Source organism: Orycteropus afer, unplaced genomic scaffold, assembly GCF_000298275.1.
Source record: "Orycteropus afer afer isolate SDZICR_OR568_19922 unplaced genomic scaffold, OryAfe1.0 scaffold00386, whole genome shotgun sequence".
NCBI lineage: Eukaryota > Metazoa > Chordata > Mammalia > Tubulidentata > Orycteropodidae > Orycteropus > Orycteropus afer.
In genome coordinates, this window is record NW_006921973.1 from 1208277 (window position 1) to 1226405 (window position 18129).

The following is an 18129-nucleotide window of genomic DNA, read 5'->3' on the forward strand; positions in this document are numbered from 1 at the left end:
TCTATATCTTGTAAATAAATACCCAAATATCTTTAACTCATTGAAAAGTATTTTTTGAAAAAGATAAAATAAATAATGAAAGCTTTGGTGGCATAGTACCTATGGCATTTGACTGGTAATCAGAAAGCTGGCAGTTCAAACAACCAGCCACTCCTAGAAAGGAAGATTGGGCAATCTACAGTAGAGATACTGCCTGAGAAACCCAAGGAAGGTTGCTATGGGTCGAATCTGACTCAACCACAGTGAGAGACACGAAAAGTAATAATATAATTTATGAAATACTTAAATATATTCTGTATTCATTTTGAAAGTATATAATTTAATAAAACATTTAAGCGGTATGAAGAATGTTAGCAGAAACTTCTAAGTCTTGCTCCATAGATATTAAGCATCCATTCACTGGATGACATGTTAGGGCAAGTCTGGTTATGATCTTTGACCTATTTTTCAATAAATACAAAAAAAAGTAAGACATGAAGCTCTGAAAATATGATTATTGTGGTCTGCTTAATGTTCACTTTTTATATTATTTAATTGGAAGTGATGGTATTAAACAATGATTTGAAAAAAATATTAGCCACTTCATCACCTTCATTGCTAAGAGGGAACCTTCTAGGGGCTAACTAATTGCCTGTGTATTTTGTCTAGGTGTTGAGGGAAAGCTAAGAGAATGAAGGCTCTAAATTCCCAGTGGAAGCATGATATGGCGGAGCAGAGCTGGTGCTGAATTGTTCTCTCTGATGGCTCTATGGGAGTGGATAGCACTGAGTCTTCATTGCTGGGTTTTAGCAGTTGCTGCTGTCTCGGATCAGCATGCCACAAGTCCCTTCGACTGGCTCCTCTCTGATAAGGGACCCTTTCATCGCTCACAGGAATACACAGATTTTGTGGACAGAAGCCGGCAGGGATTTAGCACACGGTACAAGATATACAGGTATGAAGCAAAGGGAAAGCAATTACAGAGATGTCATCCTTGAAGATTGTGTGTAAACAAGAAGTTTCTTTAAGGGAAAGTTTCAGATGGGAAAGTCTAATTATCAGAAAGATTACTATTTATCATGTACTACAGTAATGTTTTGTTGTAATTTAAAAAGATTTCTTGTAAATGTAACATAATATAGGAGAAAATTAATAATAGTGATCACTTTTGCTTCATCCCCAAAATTCTAAATTATTGCACTGCCTTAGAGTAAATGCCAATTAATCTTGAGGCTGAGTTTCTTAACTTACATTTGATCTTAGCCAAAAAGCTGAGATGCAATGAGTTTCTCATTTTAAATAACCAAAATCATAAAATGAATTTGCTTTAATTGCTTTTCCTTTTTAACATATACCATGATAAATTATTATCCACCTAAATGGAAATGATTTCTTTTCGTAGTCACTGAGAAGTTGAGTCACTTCATTATTTTTTTACCCAAAAGGTTATTTTGCATTAGATGCTTGGAAAGCAGCAGTGGACCAAAAAGATATAGCACATAACTAGGGCATGGGAGCAGAGATTAAAATAAAAAAAAAAAAAAAAAAAAAGAAAGAAAGAAAAAAAAGAGGAGGGGATTGAAATATATGACCTTTAAATTTTATTTCTCTTCTGTATTTGAAATCTGAATAAGTTTCACAGAAAGAGTCATATATTAAATTAAATGAAGACTGTCTGCTCCCCCAAAGCCCAGTGACTCCATTAAATAGAGGAACTTACAAGTGGCTGCCTGAATGGATTTGATTATGTTGATATATCCATAAAGAATATTTTATGTAAAGTTATCAATTTGACTTGCTCCTTAATGATAAAAGTTTGCAATTTGTACTGATTGATTTAGAATTCATGTAGAACCCAAAGTTTCTTTCATATATTTTGTATGTCTGTATTTGGTAGCTATGGTAATATAAATATTTTATTTTATGTTATATGTACACCAGAGGGCACTGTGCTTCAGGTCTGTATGTAGGCTTTTCTACAGTATCATGAGAAATATAAAAATGTTATCAGTAGTGTATATTTACAGAAGAAACTGAACGTAGGGAGCAAGTTCAATGGAGCAGCACATCAACATTGCTGCATTTTTAATAAGAAATCCCTTAGCTCAGGCAGCCAGAACACTGTTACAAGCGTCAAAAGAGATTTATTCCAATTTTTTTTTAAATAACAAATACTAAGGATTTTTTCTGAAATTCAGTAAGAAACAGTTATTGTGTTTTTAATCGTAGTTCAATCTTTTTCTGTGTGTTGGTTGGTTTGTCAGCTGTTCATCACAAATTTCGTGAAACTACTTTAAGATTATGAGAATGTCTCATATTCTGGCATTTTTCAAGGTTTTTTTTTAATTTTTTTTTTTTTTTCCCCAACAGTCTTTCAAATAAACTGATGCCAGAACATGTCTCTATGATTTATTGGCATCTCTATCAGGAGGTCTGAGGTGTTGTCTTATAGGTGATTATTGTGTTTTGTCTTTTTGGTCAATCAGATGTGAGTTGTAAACAGGGTTGGACATGTTGTTAGAGGTCCAGGCTGAATGTAAGAAGGACTATTTTGATCACAGCAGTAAATGATAATGAAAGAAATAAAGCAGGTTCTGAGGTTTGTTTGCAAGGCTTATCTATCCTGCTTAGGCTTCCTAGGACTTTGTTTCTTCCTTACCCTATGCTCCTCATCCTTCCTGTCTTAACCTCTGTGGTTTCAATAAACTTGTATGGATATTAAGTCTATTAACTATGGCATAAGTTCTTTTGTTGTTATTGTTTCTGGGAAGGATGTAATTTTTTATGAAACCTTTTATGCATTGCCTCATGAAGATATGATAATGTCTTGTTGCTATAATGTGAAAAATATGGTATTATCCTTAGTTTTACTTTAGTCATGGTAAAGTGAGTTATATTATCTGTTCAACTAATATTTCAATAAATATCAAGGAATTCCATTTCTCTCTCTATCTTCCTATCTACTTACCTATCTATATACATATTCATTATGTTGGAACCCACTTTTCCACATGAATTTAACCACATTTTTGAGAGATTGGAGAATCTCCATTTTAGAAATTATAATAGCTTCCTGGTTTCTTGTTTTGTTATTCTTTTAATGCTTATTTTAATAAGTAACGGGGAATTTGCCTTTCATTGATGTTTGCCCTAAAATACAAAATTTGTTAATATTCAGGACATTTAAAAGGAAAATTAATATTTTCTATATTTAAACACTTGATTTGTTATTTGAAAGGACTGTGTGATTTCCAAATATGATCAGCCAAATTCTACCAGTTTATTGTTACTATCATAAGTTCCTTCATGTAGTGTATTGCATTGATGTAGTTTTCTGAAAGCATTAGTTATAAATGTAAAGCATATTAATCCTGTTAAAATAATTAGGTCAAAGTCCTTCAGTTGTCATTCTTTATTTTATCTCCTTCACCAGCAGCATATTTTCCTTTTCAACCTAAATATAGATTATAACAAAGGAACATTGCTAGAGACATAGGCAGGGCTTAAAAAATGTTATCTTATTAAAAGAATCATTTCAGTCAAGTAATAAGGCTTATTTCTCTGTTTCAAAAATTAAAGTGAATTAATTTTAGATTTTAGATTTTGGTTCCAAATTTATATTATGATGTAAAGATGATCATTTTCTGATCAATTAGAGGATTTAGAATGAAAACAGTAACACTACTTTATACATAGCCAAATATTAAAGGTTGGATCTTATGCCACCTTTTCCTCTTAGCTAGAGATTGAAAATATAAATCAAGCATTAGGCTTTTAATGTATGTTCTATTTTAAAAAATAGGTTACCCCTTGAAAAATTCTGTCCACTGTGAAGCCTAGGACAAGAGAACACTTTGCTTTTAATAAGTTCACGTCTTGTCTTGGCAGTTATTATATACTGAAAACACTCTTAAGGCAGTATGCCCACCAGGAAATAGATGGTTTCCTCCAAGCTGTGGAAATCCTCATCCTTTTAATAAGTTACAGGAACTCCGGACAAAGCATTTTCTCTTCATAAGTCAAACTTTGACACAGTTATCTTGAACAGTTTATAAATTCTAAGGTAATAGGTTGGTGATTTTTATTCCCATTAAAAGATATTTCACATATGTGAACAAATTAAATCTTCAGATATATGCCACAAAATAAAACTTTTTTTTCCCTTCTTTTTCATAATTTCTACCATTCTTGGTTAACCACATGAGCTAGTTTATCATGGGTAATATGATCATTTCTTTATATTTTTTCCTTGTAATATATGGATATATTATAATAATACAACTAAACTTGCTACCTCAAAGTAATTTTAAAAACATTCCCAAAATTTGTGTGAGAGTAGAAACAATTGAGAAAAGCACTTATTGGTATGTGTGATCATGTTCCCTACACTAATTATATTTACAAAATTGGAATATACTAAGTAATCTAGATAATGCTACACAAATATATAGAAACTTTGTACATGACAGGGTATTAAAGAAGTAGTTTGGGAGAAAGGGTGTTCATTTGAATAATTGGTGCCACATCATGAGTATCCATACTGGATTTCTTCTTCACACCCATACGCAAAAATCAATTTTACGTGGAATAAAAATCTAAAAAGGAAAGACACAAATACAATGTTTTAGGAGTAAACATAGAAAAAGGCCATCAAAATATTGGAAAATGGGAGGATTTTGTAAACCAGAAATCACTGAGAATTAAAAAAAAAAGATCTATTCTATGCTAACATTAATATGAATAGTTAACATTAATATGAATAGCATAGCTATCTTTAACAACATGGATATTCTCCTAAACATAACGTTAAGTGAAATAAACAAAGCACATACACAAATACATAAAGCAGAATTCTATTTATGTGAAGTTCACCAAAGAAGCAAAACTAAATTATACTGCTTAGACATGTATGCATCTTGAGTAAAACCTAAAGAAAAGCAAGGACTTGGCTATCAAAAAAATCAGGATATTGGTTATCTCTCTGTAGAAGGAAGAAGGATGGGTTTGAGGGGCATATGTGAGAAACTTCTAATACTCTATTTCTGAATCTGAGTGGTTGTCATACTAATATTCTTTAGACTGTATGTATAAATTATATACAATTTTAATGTGGAATTTATGTTTTACAATATAAAAAGTTAGCAAACATTTTGCCCACTTTTATTTGAAAGACTGTAGTCCTCAAATTTTATTTGAAAGACTAATAGTCCTCAAATTAAGTGAATTAACTCTGCCTTTAAACTATACTCAAACATAACACTTACTATTAAAAAATTTATACTGTCTAAAATACCAAAGAAATATTCAATTGTAAGTAATTTATTCACATTATATTTACATTTATATTAATATGAAAATAGATTTTTGGTTTATTGCTTTAGAGTTTACAAGTTTGCAAACCAAATATATATATATTTGTGTGTGTGTGTGTGTGTGTGTGTGTGTGTGAAATCTGCTTGGTGACCTTTTACTAATAAACCTCATATTTACTTACTGATGAATATTCCACCACATACTTATTTTTCAACCCATATGTTTTTATATATGATTTTTATTCTATCCTTCCATTGATGATACTGTTATACGAATTTGAAAAAACTAGCATTCAGAGATTTTAAATAGTAGTTTCATAGTCTAGTAGCAGTAGCAAATAATTAAAACTTATTTCTCAATTTAAATTTAATAATCATTTAATCCCAATTAAAAAGAAAAAAGCACATATGTGATTGACTACATCTTTGGAATCAAATACACTTATAGTTAAAAAAAGAAAGATAAAAATCTAGTGTACTGATTATTTTTTATTTCCATGTTCTTATGCAATAGTCAGTTTTACTCAGTAAATATATCCTTCCATCTAATATATAAGGAGCTCTGATGATGCTATGATGTTCTGGTTACCTACTGCTGTTCTGACCAAGAAGTATACATACCACAAATAGGATGGCCTTAACAAACTGGAGTTTATTCTTACAATTTGGAGGCTTTAAGTCCAAGTTCAAAATGCCAGGCTGTAGGAGCTGAGTGAAAGCCCCTCAACCTTGGGGTCCAGCTGTGCCTCCTGCTCCTGGCCCACTGGAGCTAGAGGAGTTTCTTCACTCGGACTGCTGCTGGCTGCTGAGGCTGAGAAGCCCCAAGGTTGACAAGTAAAAAGGCACAGTCCCAGTGTTGCCAAATCACACTGCAGGCCATTACTTAGGTCCATTGTAAGTCCCAAGGTCGGCAGAGCATAGCAGGCTGCTGAGCAAAGACACAGCTACATGCAGGGTCCAAGAATGCTATAAGCTAGAGACATTTCTCAAACCTTCACCTTATATACAGGAAGCAGACCACATACCCAAAGGCAACTACTCAGCTGCTCACAGTAGATTCCACCATGGAGTTGATTACCAGTCTCATCATGGGGAATACTACAGCCAGCTGCCCAGCCACTCAACCAGGCCCAGCCAAGTTGATACAAAAACATAACCACCTCATATGATTAAAGCACTGGGAAGCAAACCAAAAGGTTGGTGGTTTGAACCCACCAGCCACTCTGTGGGAGGCAATCTGGTTCTGTAAAGATTTTACAGACTAGGAAACCACATTGGCCATTCTACTCTCCTCTATCCAGTCACTGAGTTGGAATTGACTAGATGGCAGTTTTTTTTTTTTTTTTTTTTCTTTTTGTATATCTGATATATATTCTCTGTTTTCAGAAACTTTAAGAGAATTATGGTACACTGTAAAGCTTCCAATGAATCAGCCCTCTCCACATCCAGGACATTAAGTAATACCATTCCATATTGACTTTGGACTAGACCCTGGACAATGCTATGGCCAATGTCACATCAGCACATATGATGCAAGTGGAGGTTTACAAAGTTTTTTCTGTGTTAGAGCATTCCCTGAACATTCCCTAAAACCACGCTTTGAACAAATCCTGTCTAGACTAATGGAGAATCATGGGTCACTTAAAGCAGAGAAGGCTCATCCATGTTGATACTCTCTGGGCTACTAGCCAACAGACAATAACTATGTAGGGCCAGTAGAGCTTTCTTAGAAAATCCAGTTCCACCAGAGTCTGGTAGAAGACTGCAGCCACATGAGTTACCATAGGCAACATTGTTTTACATTCTACTTTAGTAAGTAGAGACTGGAGTCTTAAATGCTTGCAAGCAGCCATCTAAGACACAACAATAGGTCTCTCCATATTCAGAGCAAAGAAGGACAAAGAAAATCAAAGATGCACGGAAACAATTAGTCCATGAGACTAGTGGATCATGTGAACCTTAGCCTACATGACCCTAAAACCAGAAGAATTGGATGGTGCCCAGCTACCACTGTCAAAATACCACTGAAAGGGATCAAAATAAAGGATCCTGGATAGAGTTGGAGAAAAGTATGGAAGAAAACTCAAAAACATTAAAAAAAAAAAACAGGCTTACTAGCATGATAGAGACTGGTGAAGCCCCTGAGATTATTGCCCAAAGTCAACTTTCAGGCCTGGAGTTGAACTCACTCCCATGGCTTCCAACCAAACAATGTTGTTGCTGTTGTTAGGTGCCATTGAGTCATCTCCAAATCATAGTGACCCTATGCACAGCAGAATGAAACACTGCCGGCTCCAGTGCCAGCCTCATGATCCTTACTATACCTGAGCCCCCTGTTGCAGCCTCTGTTTGCCTATCTCTTTGATGGTCTTCCCCTTCTTCATTGACCCTCTGATTTACAAGGATGATATCCTTCTCCAGGGAATGTTTCATTCTGATATCATGACCAGGGTAGGTCAGAAGAAATCTAGCCATTTTCGCTTCCAAGGACTGCACTTCTTCCTGGACTGATTTGTTAGTCCTTTTACCAGACAATGGTACTTTTATCATTCTTCTCCAACACCACAAGTCAAAAGCATCAACTCTTCTTCAGTCTTTCTTATTCATTGTCCAGCTCTCACATGCATCAGAGACAATTGAAAATACCATGGCTTGGGTTAGGTACACCTTAGTCTTCAAGGAGAGATCTTTGCTCTTCATCACTTGAAAAAGGTCTTTTGAAGCAGATTTGCCCAAAGCAATATGTCATCTGATATCTTGACTGCTACTCCCATTGGTAATGATTATACAACCAAGTAATATGAAGTCCTTGACAACTTCAATCTTTTCTCTATTTATTGTGAAGCAGTTCATTGGACCAGTTGTGAAATTTTTTGTTTTCTTTGTACTGAAGTGTAATCCATAGTGCAGACTGTAGTTGTTGATCTTCATTGGTAAGTGCTTCAAGTCATCCTCACTTTCAGCAAGCAAAATTGTGTTGCCAGCATATCTCAGGTTGTTAATGAATCTTGATCTAATCCTGATGCCACATTCTTCTTCATATAGTCCAGTTTCTCGGATTATCTGCTCAGTGCACAAATTGAACAAGTAGGTGAAAAGATACAACCTTGACACATTCCCTTCTTGATTTTGAATCATACAGTATCCCCTTGTTCTCTTTGAACGACAGCCTCGTGGTCTATGTACAGGTTCCTCATGAGTACAATCAAGTGTTCTGGAATTCCCATTCTTCTCAATGTTATCCACACTTTTTTATGATTCACACAATCAAATGCTTTTGCATAGTCAGTAAAACATAAATAGACATCTTTCTGGTTTCTTTGCTTTCAGCTAAGATTCATCTGACATCAGCAATGATATCCCTCATTCCGTACCCACTTCTGAATCCAACTTGTATTTCTGGAAACTCTCTGTCAATATACTGCTGCAACCATATTTGAATTATCTTCAGTAAAATTTTACTTGCATATGATATTCATGATATTGTTAGATAATTTCCACATTCTGTGGGATCACCTTTCTTTGGAATGAGTACAAATATGGATCTCTTCCAGTCAGTTGGTCAGATAGCTGTTTTCCAAATCTCTTGGCATAGCTGAGTGAGTGCCTCCAGTGGGATATCTGTTTGTTGAAACATCTAACTGGGTATTCTGTCAATTCCTGGACCTTGTCCTTCACCAATTCCTTCAGTGCAGTTTCGACTTCTTTCAATACCATTGGTTCTCAATCACATGTCACCTTCTGAAATGGATGAACATTGACCAACTCTTCTTGGTACAGTGACTCTGTGTATTTCTTCCACCTTCGTTTGATGTTTCCTGCATCATTCAATATTTTGCCCATAAAATCTTCCTATGTTGTAAATCGAGGCTTAAATATTTTTCCTCAGTTCTTTCAGCTTGAGAAATACTGAGTGTGTTCTTCCCTTTTCCAACTCCAGGTCTTTGCACATTTCATTATGGCAATTGGCTTTGTCTGCTCAAGCTGCTCTTTGAAATCTTCTGTTCAGCTCTTTTATGTTGTCATTTCTTCCATTCACTTTAGCTACTCTCTGTTCAAGGGCAACTTTCAGAGTCTCTTCTGACATCCATTTTGGTATTTTTTCTTACTTTCTTGTCTTTTTAACAACCTCTTGCTTTCTCCATAGATGATATTCTTGATGTCATCCCATAGTTCCTCTTTTTTGGGGTCATTGGTGTTCAATGCATCAATCTATTCTTTAAATGTTCCCTAAATTCAAGGTCATATTTTGACTCTCATGGACTTGTTTTAAATGTTTTCAACTTTAACTTGAATGGGCACATGAGCAGTTGATGGTCTGTTCCACAATCAGCTCCTGGCCTTGTTTTGGCCAAAGATATTGAACTTCTCCATTGCCTCTTGCCACAGATGTAGTCAATCTGATTCCTGTGCATTCCATCTGGTGAAGTCCCAGTGTATAGCCATCACTTATGTTGTTGAAAAAAGGTATGTGCAATGAATAAGTCATCTGTCTTGCAAAATTCTATCATGCAATCTCCAGCATTTTTTCTTCCACCAAGGCCATATTTTCCAACTACCAGTAACTCTTCTTTGTTTCCAACTTTTGCATTCCAGTCACCAGTGATAATCAACAATTCTTGATTGCACATTCAGTCAATTTCAGACTGCAAAAGTTGGTAGAAATCTTTGATTTCCTCATCTTTAGATTTGGTTGTTGGTGCATAGATTTGAATAATAGTAGTATTAACTGGTCTTCCTTGTAGGCATATGGATATTATCCTATCATTGACAGCATTGTATTTTAGGTCAGATATTGAAACTCTGCTTGTGATGATGAATGCCACACCATTCCTCTTCTTTTTGTCATTCCTGGCATACTAGATGATATGGTTGTCTGATTCAAAATGGCCAAAACTTGTCCATTTCAACCACTAATGCCTAGGATATTGATGTTTTTGCTTTTCATTTCATTTTTGACAACTTCCAATTTTCCTAGATTCATACTTCACACATTCCATGTTCCATTTATTATTTGGTATTTGCATCTGTTTCTACTCATTTTAAGTCATGCCACATCAACCAATGGAAGTCCTGAAAGCTTTACTCTATCTATATCATTAAGATCCTCACTACCCTGAAGAGTCAGCTATTCCCCAGTCAAATTTTGAGTGCTTTCTGACCTGATGGGCTCATCTTCCAGCACTATATTGGACAAAGTTTCATGGCTAGTCATAAAGTTTTCCAGTAATATATCAGACAGTGTTTCACTGCTATTCATAAGGTTTTCTCCGGCTGATTCTTTGAGAAGTGGATGGCCTCTTCCTTCTTCAGAGTCTGTTTCATGCCAGAAGCTCCACTGAAACCTGTCTACCATGGGTAACTCTGCTCACATTTTGCAACACCAATGGCATAGCCTCCAGCCTCACAGCAACATATAAGCCATCATGGGATGACAAACTGACAGATAAGTTTGTCTCCCTTAGTTGTTCCTAACCCCTCTGCACCTGCCTACGTTGGGCCCTGGCCTTAAAATAGAGCTGCCCCCATGCAAAAAGCAGCCCCTGAGCCCACGTCCACTTACATCAGGTCCTGATCTTAAAAACCAAACAGACAGGCATTTAAAATGAACATTTATATTAGAGGGTACAATCCTTAGAATAATCAACCATAGGAGTTCAGAACAGCAGTATTTGCACAAGGAGATAGCTCAGAGAGCAGGAATGAATAGGAAAGAAGGGCACAGCAAAAAGGTAACCACAGGGAGGAAGTGAGAAGAAAGCCAATTCATTATTTAAGTAATGTATTTAAGTATTTAATTAATGTATTTAAGAATTTTAAGTCAATGTCATGAAACAAAATGTGTTTGAACTGTTCCATGGGAAATATATTTGCTCTGCAAACTTTCACCCAAATCACAATTACAAAAAAAAAAAAGAAAAAAATGTATGTTTGTTGAAACAGGGTCCTACATCTATTTATCCTCACTTTAATTTAGTGCAAGAAAAGGCTTGAAGTCTTTTCAATGATTTAAAAGCTGCAAGTCCAGCAAGTGAAAGTGATCATGATGAAGAATTTGTTGTGAGTAGTGGTTGGTCAAATCATTTCTAAGTGAAGTCAGTTTTATGTAACATTAAATGGTAAGTTGCCCTTATGTCTGATGTTTGTAATCCTGGATTTTCTGTATGTAAAACTCTTTCATTGTCTTTTTTCTAATTTTCAAAAAAGTTTTTATTTTTTAAACTATTATTTAAAATTTTCTGTATGTGATTTGGGTAAAAATTTACAGAATAAATTTATTTTCCATTCAACAGTTCATACACATTTTCTTTTATGACACTGTGATTGCAGTCCCTACGATAAACAGCTCTTATCCCATTTCCTCCCTGTGGTTACCCCTCCCTGTGTCCTTTTTTCTCGTATGTATTCTTGCTTTCTGAGTGTCCTCTCTGTGCAAATGCTGCCTTCTGATCTCCCACGGTTGATTGTTCTAAAGAGTGCACCTGTGTTGCATAATTCTTCACTTCTTACATTTGTCTATTGTTTGGCTGAAAGTTAAGCCATCAGATTGAGTCCAATTCCAGGATGAAGAGTGACCAGAGAACATTGTCTCAGGGGTTTCACCAGTCTCTATCAGACCAGTAAGCCTGACTTTTTAAAGGTTTTGAGTTCTCCCACACTATCCAGAATCTCCAATTTTAATCCTTTTCCAAGTGGTTGGCAGTGGTAACCAGGCACCATCTAGTTCTTCTCAGCATCTAGGCTGAAGTTTCCATGGTTCACTAGTCCCTTGGACTAAATGCTGTCACACATCTTTGCTCTGAATGAGGAGAGACCAATAGTTGCACCTTAGATGGCTGCTTCCAAGCTTTGAAGACCCCACTCACTACTCACTAGTAGGATATAGAACAATGTTTTCATGTACTATGTTGTGTCAACTGAGCTTGATATCCCCCGCAACCATGATCCTGAGCCTGCAGAGCCAATTGACTCACTCCTTCAAGGTGTTTGGTTGTGTAAAGTAGTAACCATAGATTTGCCCATGTTTGTTCTATTACATACATATGGTCATTTTTATAGCACATACAAATATGCATATAGGTGTATCTTCTGCCAAACCTATATATGCTCATGAGTATATTCTCACTCACCTACCCATACCTGAACATCTTACCTGTCAACCTACATGTCCATCCATAGATTAATGTTTGTTATTACTGATAATACAGTATTGTGTATGTAATAGTATTTACTTTTGTTTTTGTACCTCTTGCCCACCTCTCCATGTCTTCCTTTTCCTTAGTTATGTTGTTCTGGTCACCTACATTTGTTTTATTGCCTTTTCCTTCACCCAAATCATTACATATCTCTTGCCCAACTAGCAATTTTTCTTCCCCTTCCCTCCCATTCCTGTTGATAGTATCTGGATTGGTATTGCTTTGAATGTATAGTTTGCTTTGGGTATTTGATGTTTTTACAATCTTCAGTCTTCCTATCCAGGACTATGGTATGTTCTTCAATTCATGTAGATGTCATATAGTTTCTTATAGTAGTGTTTTGTAGTTTTCTTTGTATAGATAATTAATATCCCTGGTTAGATTTATTCCTAAGTATTTTATCATTTTGGTAGCTATTGTAATTTCTGATTTACATTTCAGTAATCTCTGTTGATGTAGAAGAATCCAGCTGATTCTTGTATATTGATACCACATCCTGCCACTTTGCTGAATCTTTCAATTAGTTCCGGTAGTTTTCATGCTGAGTGTCTTGGTTTTTCTATGTGTAGGATCATATTTTCTGCAAATAGGGATAGTTTTACTTCTTCCTTACCAATCTGGATGCCTTTTATTTCTCTTTCCTGCCTTCTTGCCCTGGGTAGGACTTTCAATAGAGTGTTGAATAGAAGTGGTGATGGAGAGCATACGTATCTAGTTCCCATTTACTGGAGGAATACCTTCATTCTCTGTCTGTCAGAATAATGATGGCTGTTGCTGTTGTGTGTATGCTCTTTTTATTTGAAGAATTTCCCTTCTATTTCTATTTTTCTGAGAGTTTTTATCTGGAATGTATGTTAGATTTTATCAAATGTCTTTGCATCAATTGATTTGATCATGTGGTTATTTTCCTTTGTTTTATTTATATGATGGATTATGTTGACTATATTTCTAATATTGAACCATCCTTGCACACTTGGCACGGGTCCCACTTGGTCACGGTGTACTATTTTTTTGTTATAGTGTTGGATTCTATTGGCTAGGATTTTGTGGAGGATTTTTATGTCTGTATTCCTGAAGGATATTGGTCTGTAATTCTCTTTTTTAGTGGTGTCTTTGACTAGTTTTGGTATTAGGGTTATGCTTGCTTCAAAGAATGAGTTTGATAGTATTCCACGCTGTTCTAATTCTGGAATAATTTGAGTAGAATTGGTTCAGATCTTCCTTGAACATTTGGCAGAATTCTTTAGTGAAGCCATCTGGGCCAGGAGATTTTTCTGTTGGTAATTTATTTATTTTGTAACTTCTCCATTTTTCCTTTTACTATGTGTCTATTCAAATTTTATACCTCAATCTGTATTAGTTTTTATTTCTGGAAATCTGTCCATTTTTTCTAGGTTTTCAAATTTGTTACAGTTCTTCATGTTGTTGTTGTTGCTATTGTTGTTATGTGCCATAGAGTTGGACCTGACTCATAATGTCTCTTCCTTGGGTTTCCAAGGAGGTATCACTACAGAAGTAGATTGCCCAACCTTCCTTCCAAGGAGGGGCTGGTGGGTTTGAACCGCCAGCCTTCTGGTTAGCAGTCAAGTGCCTTAGGCACTACATTATCAGAGTTTCTTCATAGTATACTAATATTATCCTTGATAGTTCTGTTGGTTCTGTTGTGACATTGCCCATTTCATTTCTTATTCATGTTATTTGTATTCTCTCCCTCTTTTCCTTTGTTGAATTTGCCACTGGTTTGTCAGTTTTATTAATCTATTCAAAGATTCAACTTCTAGTCTTGGTTCTTTCTGTTGTTTGTCTTTTTATTTATTTCTGCTATAATCTTTATTATTTCTTTTCTTCTGTTGACTGCTGACATTTTTATTTTGCTACTCTTTTCCTAATTGTTGAAAATGTTGGGATAAGGTGTTGATTTTTGCTATTTCATTTTTTTTTGATGTATGTATTTATTGCTATACATTGCCCTTTGAGCACTCCTTTTGTTGTATCCCAAATATGTTGGTATGTTGTGCTTTCATTGTCAGTTGATTCAAGGAAGTTTTTTTATTTTATTTTTTTTTTTTCATTTTATTTTTTGTTTCTTCGAATGCCTACTTCTTTTTAAGGAAGATGTTATTTAGTTCCTGTATGTTTTTTTTTTTTTTTCTTTGATTTTTCTATTTTTGATTTCTAATTTTATGGCAGTGTGATCTGAGAATAAGCTTTGCCGTATTTTGATGTTTTAAAATATATTGAGGATTGTTTTGTGGCATAACATATGGTCTGTTGTGGTGAATGTTCCATGTGCATTGGAAAAGAATGTATATTGCGTTGTTTTTGGGTGAAGTGCTCTGTATGTGTATATAATGGCAAGCTGGTTGATTGTATTGTTGAGTTCTTCTGTGTTTTTGTTGAATTTCTTTCCAGTTGTTTTACCCTTCATTGAAAGTGGTATGCTAAATTCTTCTACTATTATAGTGAAGTTGTCCATTCCTCTTTTCAATTTTGCTAAAGTTTCATTTATATATTTTGCATCTTATTCATTGGGTGTGTAGGTATTTATTATGGTCATGTTCTCTCATTTGATTGACCTTTCATTCATTTTATTATGTTCTTCTTTGTCTCCTTCAGTGGTTTTTGTCTTAAAGTTTATTTTGTCAGAAATTAACATTGTCATGCCTGTTCTTTTCTGATTGTCATTTGCTTGATGTAATTTTCCCTAAACTTTGATTTTTAGTTTGTTTTTGTCTTTGTGTCTAAGGTGTGTCTCTTATAGACAGCAAATTGTCAGGTCATGTTTTCTTATGCATACTGCAACTCTCTGTCTCTTGATTGGTGCATTTAATCCATTTTCATTTGGTGTAATTATCAACAAGTATGAATTTATTGCTGTCATTTTGTTATTATTATTAGTAGTAGTAGTATTGATGATTTCTTTGTTCCATATTATTTCCTGTGCTGATCTCATTTTGTTTATAATTTTTTTTCAATTCCTTTGTTCCTATTGTTTTAGTATTTGCTTAATATTTGTGCTTTTTATCTTTATTTTCATGAGAAAGTTTATTAATTTTCTTTGACATCACCTTGTGATTTATTATTTTCTTCCTAAGTTTTAGACAGTTGGTTATATCTCTAAATTGTCTTGACTTTCTCTACAATTGGAAGTTCTGTAACTACACTATGTACTCCTTCTTTTTGCTTTCTAGTTCACCTCATTTACAAATTGATATCTCTGGATCCCTGTTTTCAGTCTTGTAAGTTTATTTTACTTTGGATATATCTATACCTGGGTTGGTTTGTAGGTTATGTTTTCATGTGTGTTAGTCATAGGTTGTCATCTGCTGTTGTTGGTTCTTTGTCTGAAGGACTTTCTTTAGCATCTCTTATAAGGGTGGTCTGGTTTTCACAAGTTCTGTTAATTTCTGTTATTCTCAAATGTTTTAATTTTGCCATTATGTTTGAGTGACAATTTTTATGGGTATAAAATTATTGTTTGACAGTTATTTTCTTTCCAAGTTTTATATATGTCATTCCTTTGCCTTCTCACCTACCTGGTTTCTGCCAAGAAATACAAGCTTTGTTTCATTATGTACCGATTTTAGGTAATGTTTCATTTTTCCTGTGCTGCTTTAAGGATTCTTTCTTTGTGTATGGTTTTGAAAAGTTTGATTTTGATATGTCTTGGTGATTTTCTTTTGGGTTTATCCTGTTTAAGGTTCATTGAACTTCTCAAGTGCATATCTCCTCAGCTTTCATCATATTACGGAGATCTCTTTCAATAGATCTTTGATAATATTCTTTGTGGTTTTATTTGTTTGTTCCTGTTCTGGAATTCTGATCACAAGTACTTTCTTCCTCTTGAGGGTGTCCCATGTAAATCTTAGGCTTTCTTCATCTTCTTCTTTTTTTTCTGGTTCTTTTTTTCTGATTGTTCTCTAAACAAAATAGTATTGAGAGATTTGCCTTCAAACTGATTGATTGAATTCCACTTCCTTCACCTTTCAATATGTTATCTATTTCAGAAATATTTGTATTAGTCTTCTAGGTTTATTTTTGAAGTTTGTGTATGGTTTCTGATTTTTCATTAATTTTGTCACTTTGTTCCTGTATTTTCTCCACAATTCTTTTAGAGTTTTTTCTCAGTTTTCCTTAATTTTGTCAGTGTTTCTCTTGATTTTGTTAGTGTTTTCCTTGATCTGTCTCTCAAGCCATTGAAGATACCTGCTGTAGTTAAGGTTGTGTGTCAATTTGCCTGTGCCCTTATTTTGAATGACTTGGCAGCTGATTGTTATTCCTCATGATGAAATTGGATGTAGTCTAATTATGTCCATGTTGAAATCTGCTGTGAGTAGTTAATCAGTTGAAGGGGATTTGCCTTGGGATTGTGGTCTGCTTCCAGTATATATGGAAAGGATCCTGCATTTGTCTCATCATCATCTTCTTTTTCTGGACTTGAACCAGTGGCCTCCCATATTTTCTGAGGATCTTGGGATTGTTGTTTTTGTAGTCTGTAAACCAACAATCTGCCATTTTATCTCCCAGACTTGGCTTTGTCAACCTTAGCAACCACTAACTTGCTATAGTACCTAGCAGTCTTGAGTTTATCAGCCTCTGTAGCTGTATGAGTCAGGAGAAGCCTCCAGCTTGCTCCTGGGTACCCAAAGGTAGACCTGAAGCCCAATGTTGAGAGCCCCCCCTCATCCTCTAGAGCTGGCACTTTGAGCTCAGACTTCTAGCCTAGTCTTCCCCTAGTGCTGACACTCTGAATTTGGAATTCCAGCCTCCTAAACTATAAGAGAGGGAGCTCTGGTAGCATAGTGCCTAAGGCACTTGACTGCTAACCATAAGGCTGGTAGTTCAAACCCACCAGCCACTCCTTGGAAGGAAGATAGGGCAATCTACTTCCACGATACTGCCTTGGAAACCCAAGGAGGGGTTGCTGTGAGTCGGGTCTGACTTGATGGCACGTGACAACAACAACAAACTATAAGAGAATAAATTTTTCTTTATTAAAGTCATCCATTTGCTGTCTTTCTGTTATAGCAGCACTAGATAACTAAGAAAAGAATTAAATATAATTATTTTAAATTTCTTATCAGGTAGTTCCAATGACAGTTCTTTATCAGGGAGGTTTTCTGCCTCTGTATTCTGGTCCCTTGTTTTTACAAGTTTATCTTGCTTTCTTGTGTGAATTGGGACTGTTAGTTGTCTCTGAGACATTGCAGTATTGTTAAATTTATATTTAATGGGTTATTGCATGTTGATGTGATTTCCCCACTTTTTATGTCATTTCTTTTGATTTATTTTGTTTTGATATATCCAAGTGAGTGGGGCTGTTGTGCTACTCTATTCACTAGTTGACAGCACTTAGGCACTCACTATGTGTTGCCTGGTGGGTGTGACAGATGATGAGAATTTGTTTGCAGACCTCTGTTAGCTGTTCTTGTAGAGAAGCTGAGGGTGAGCTGGGCTGGTATTGGCTGTCATCTCTTTTTCTTCTTTTGATGAAGAAGCAAGTGGTGGTCCTATCCAAGTTAATGAGGCTACAGGAACTACAGATGGAGTTGAGTCATGTGGACATGGTTGTATCTCCTGCCAGAAGGGATAACAAATGAAACAAAACAAAAAAATATGAAAGAAAAATAAAAACAAAAGAG

The 18129-nt window shown here is 35.2% G+C and overlaps 1 protein-coding gene across 1 annotated transcript in view; it reads left to right on the forward strand.

Annotated features, from left to right (window-relative positions):
* The first annotated feature begins 698 nt into the window (after nt 1-698).
* Nucleotides 699-18129, forward strand: part of BRINP3 (BMP/retinoic acid inducible neural specific 3) — a 733775-nt gene continuing 716344 nt past the window's right edge. Inside the window, exon 1 of the mRNA XM_007953312.2 lies at nt 699-934. Coding sequence (XP_007951503.1) covers nt 699-934 — 236 coding nt within the window. The remainder of the gene's footprint in view (nt 935-18129) is intronic.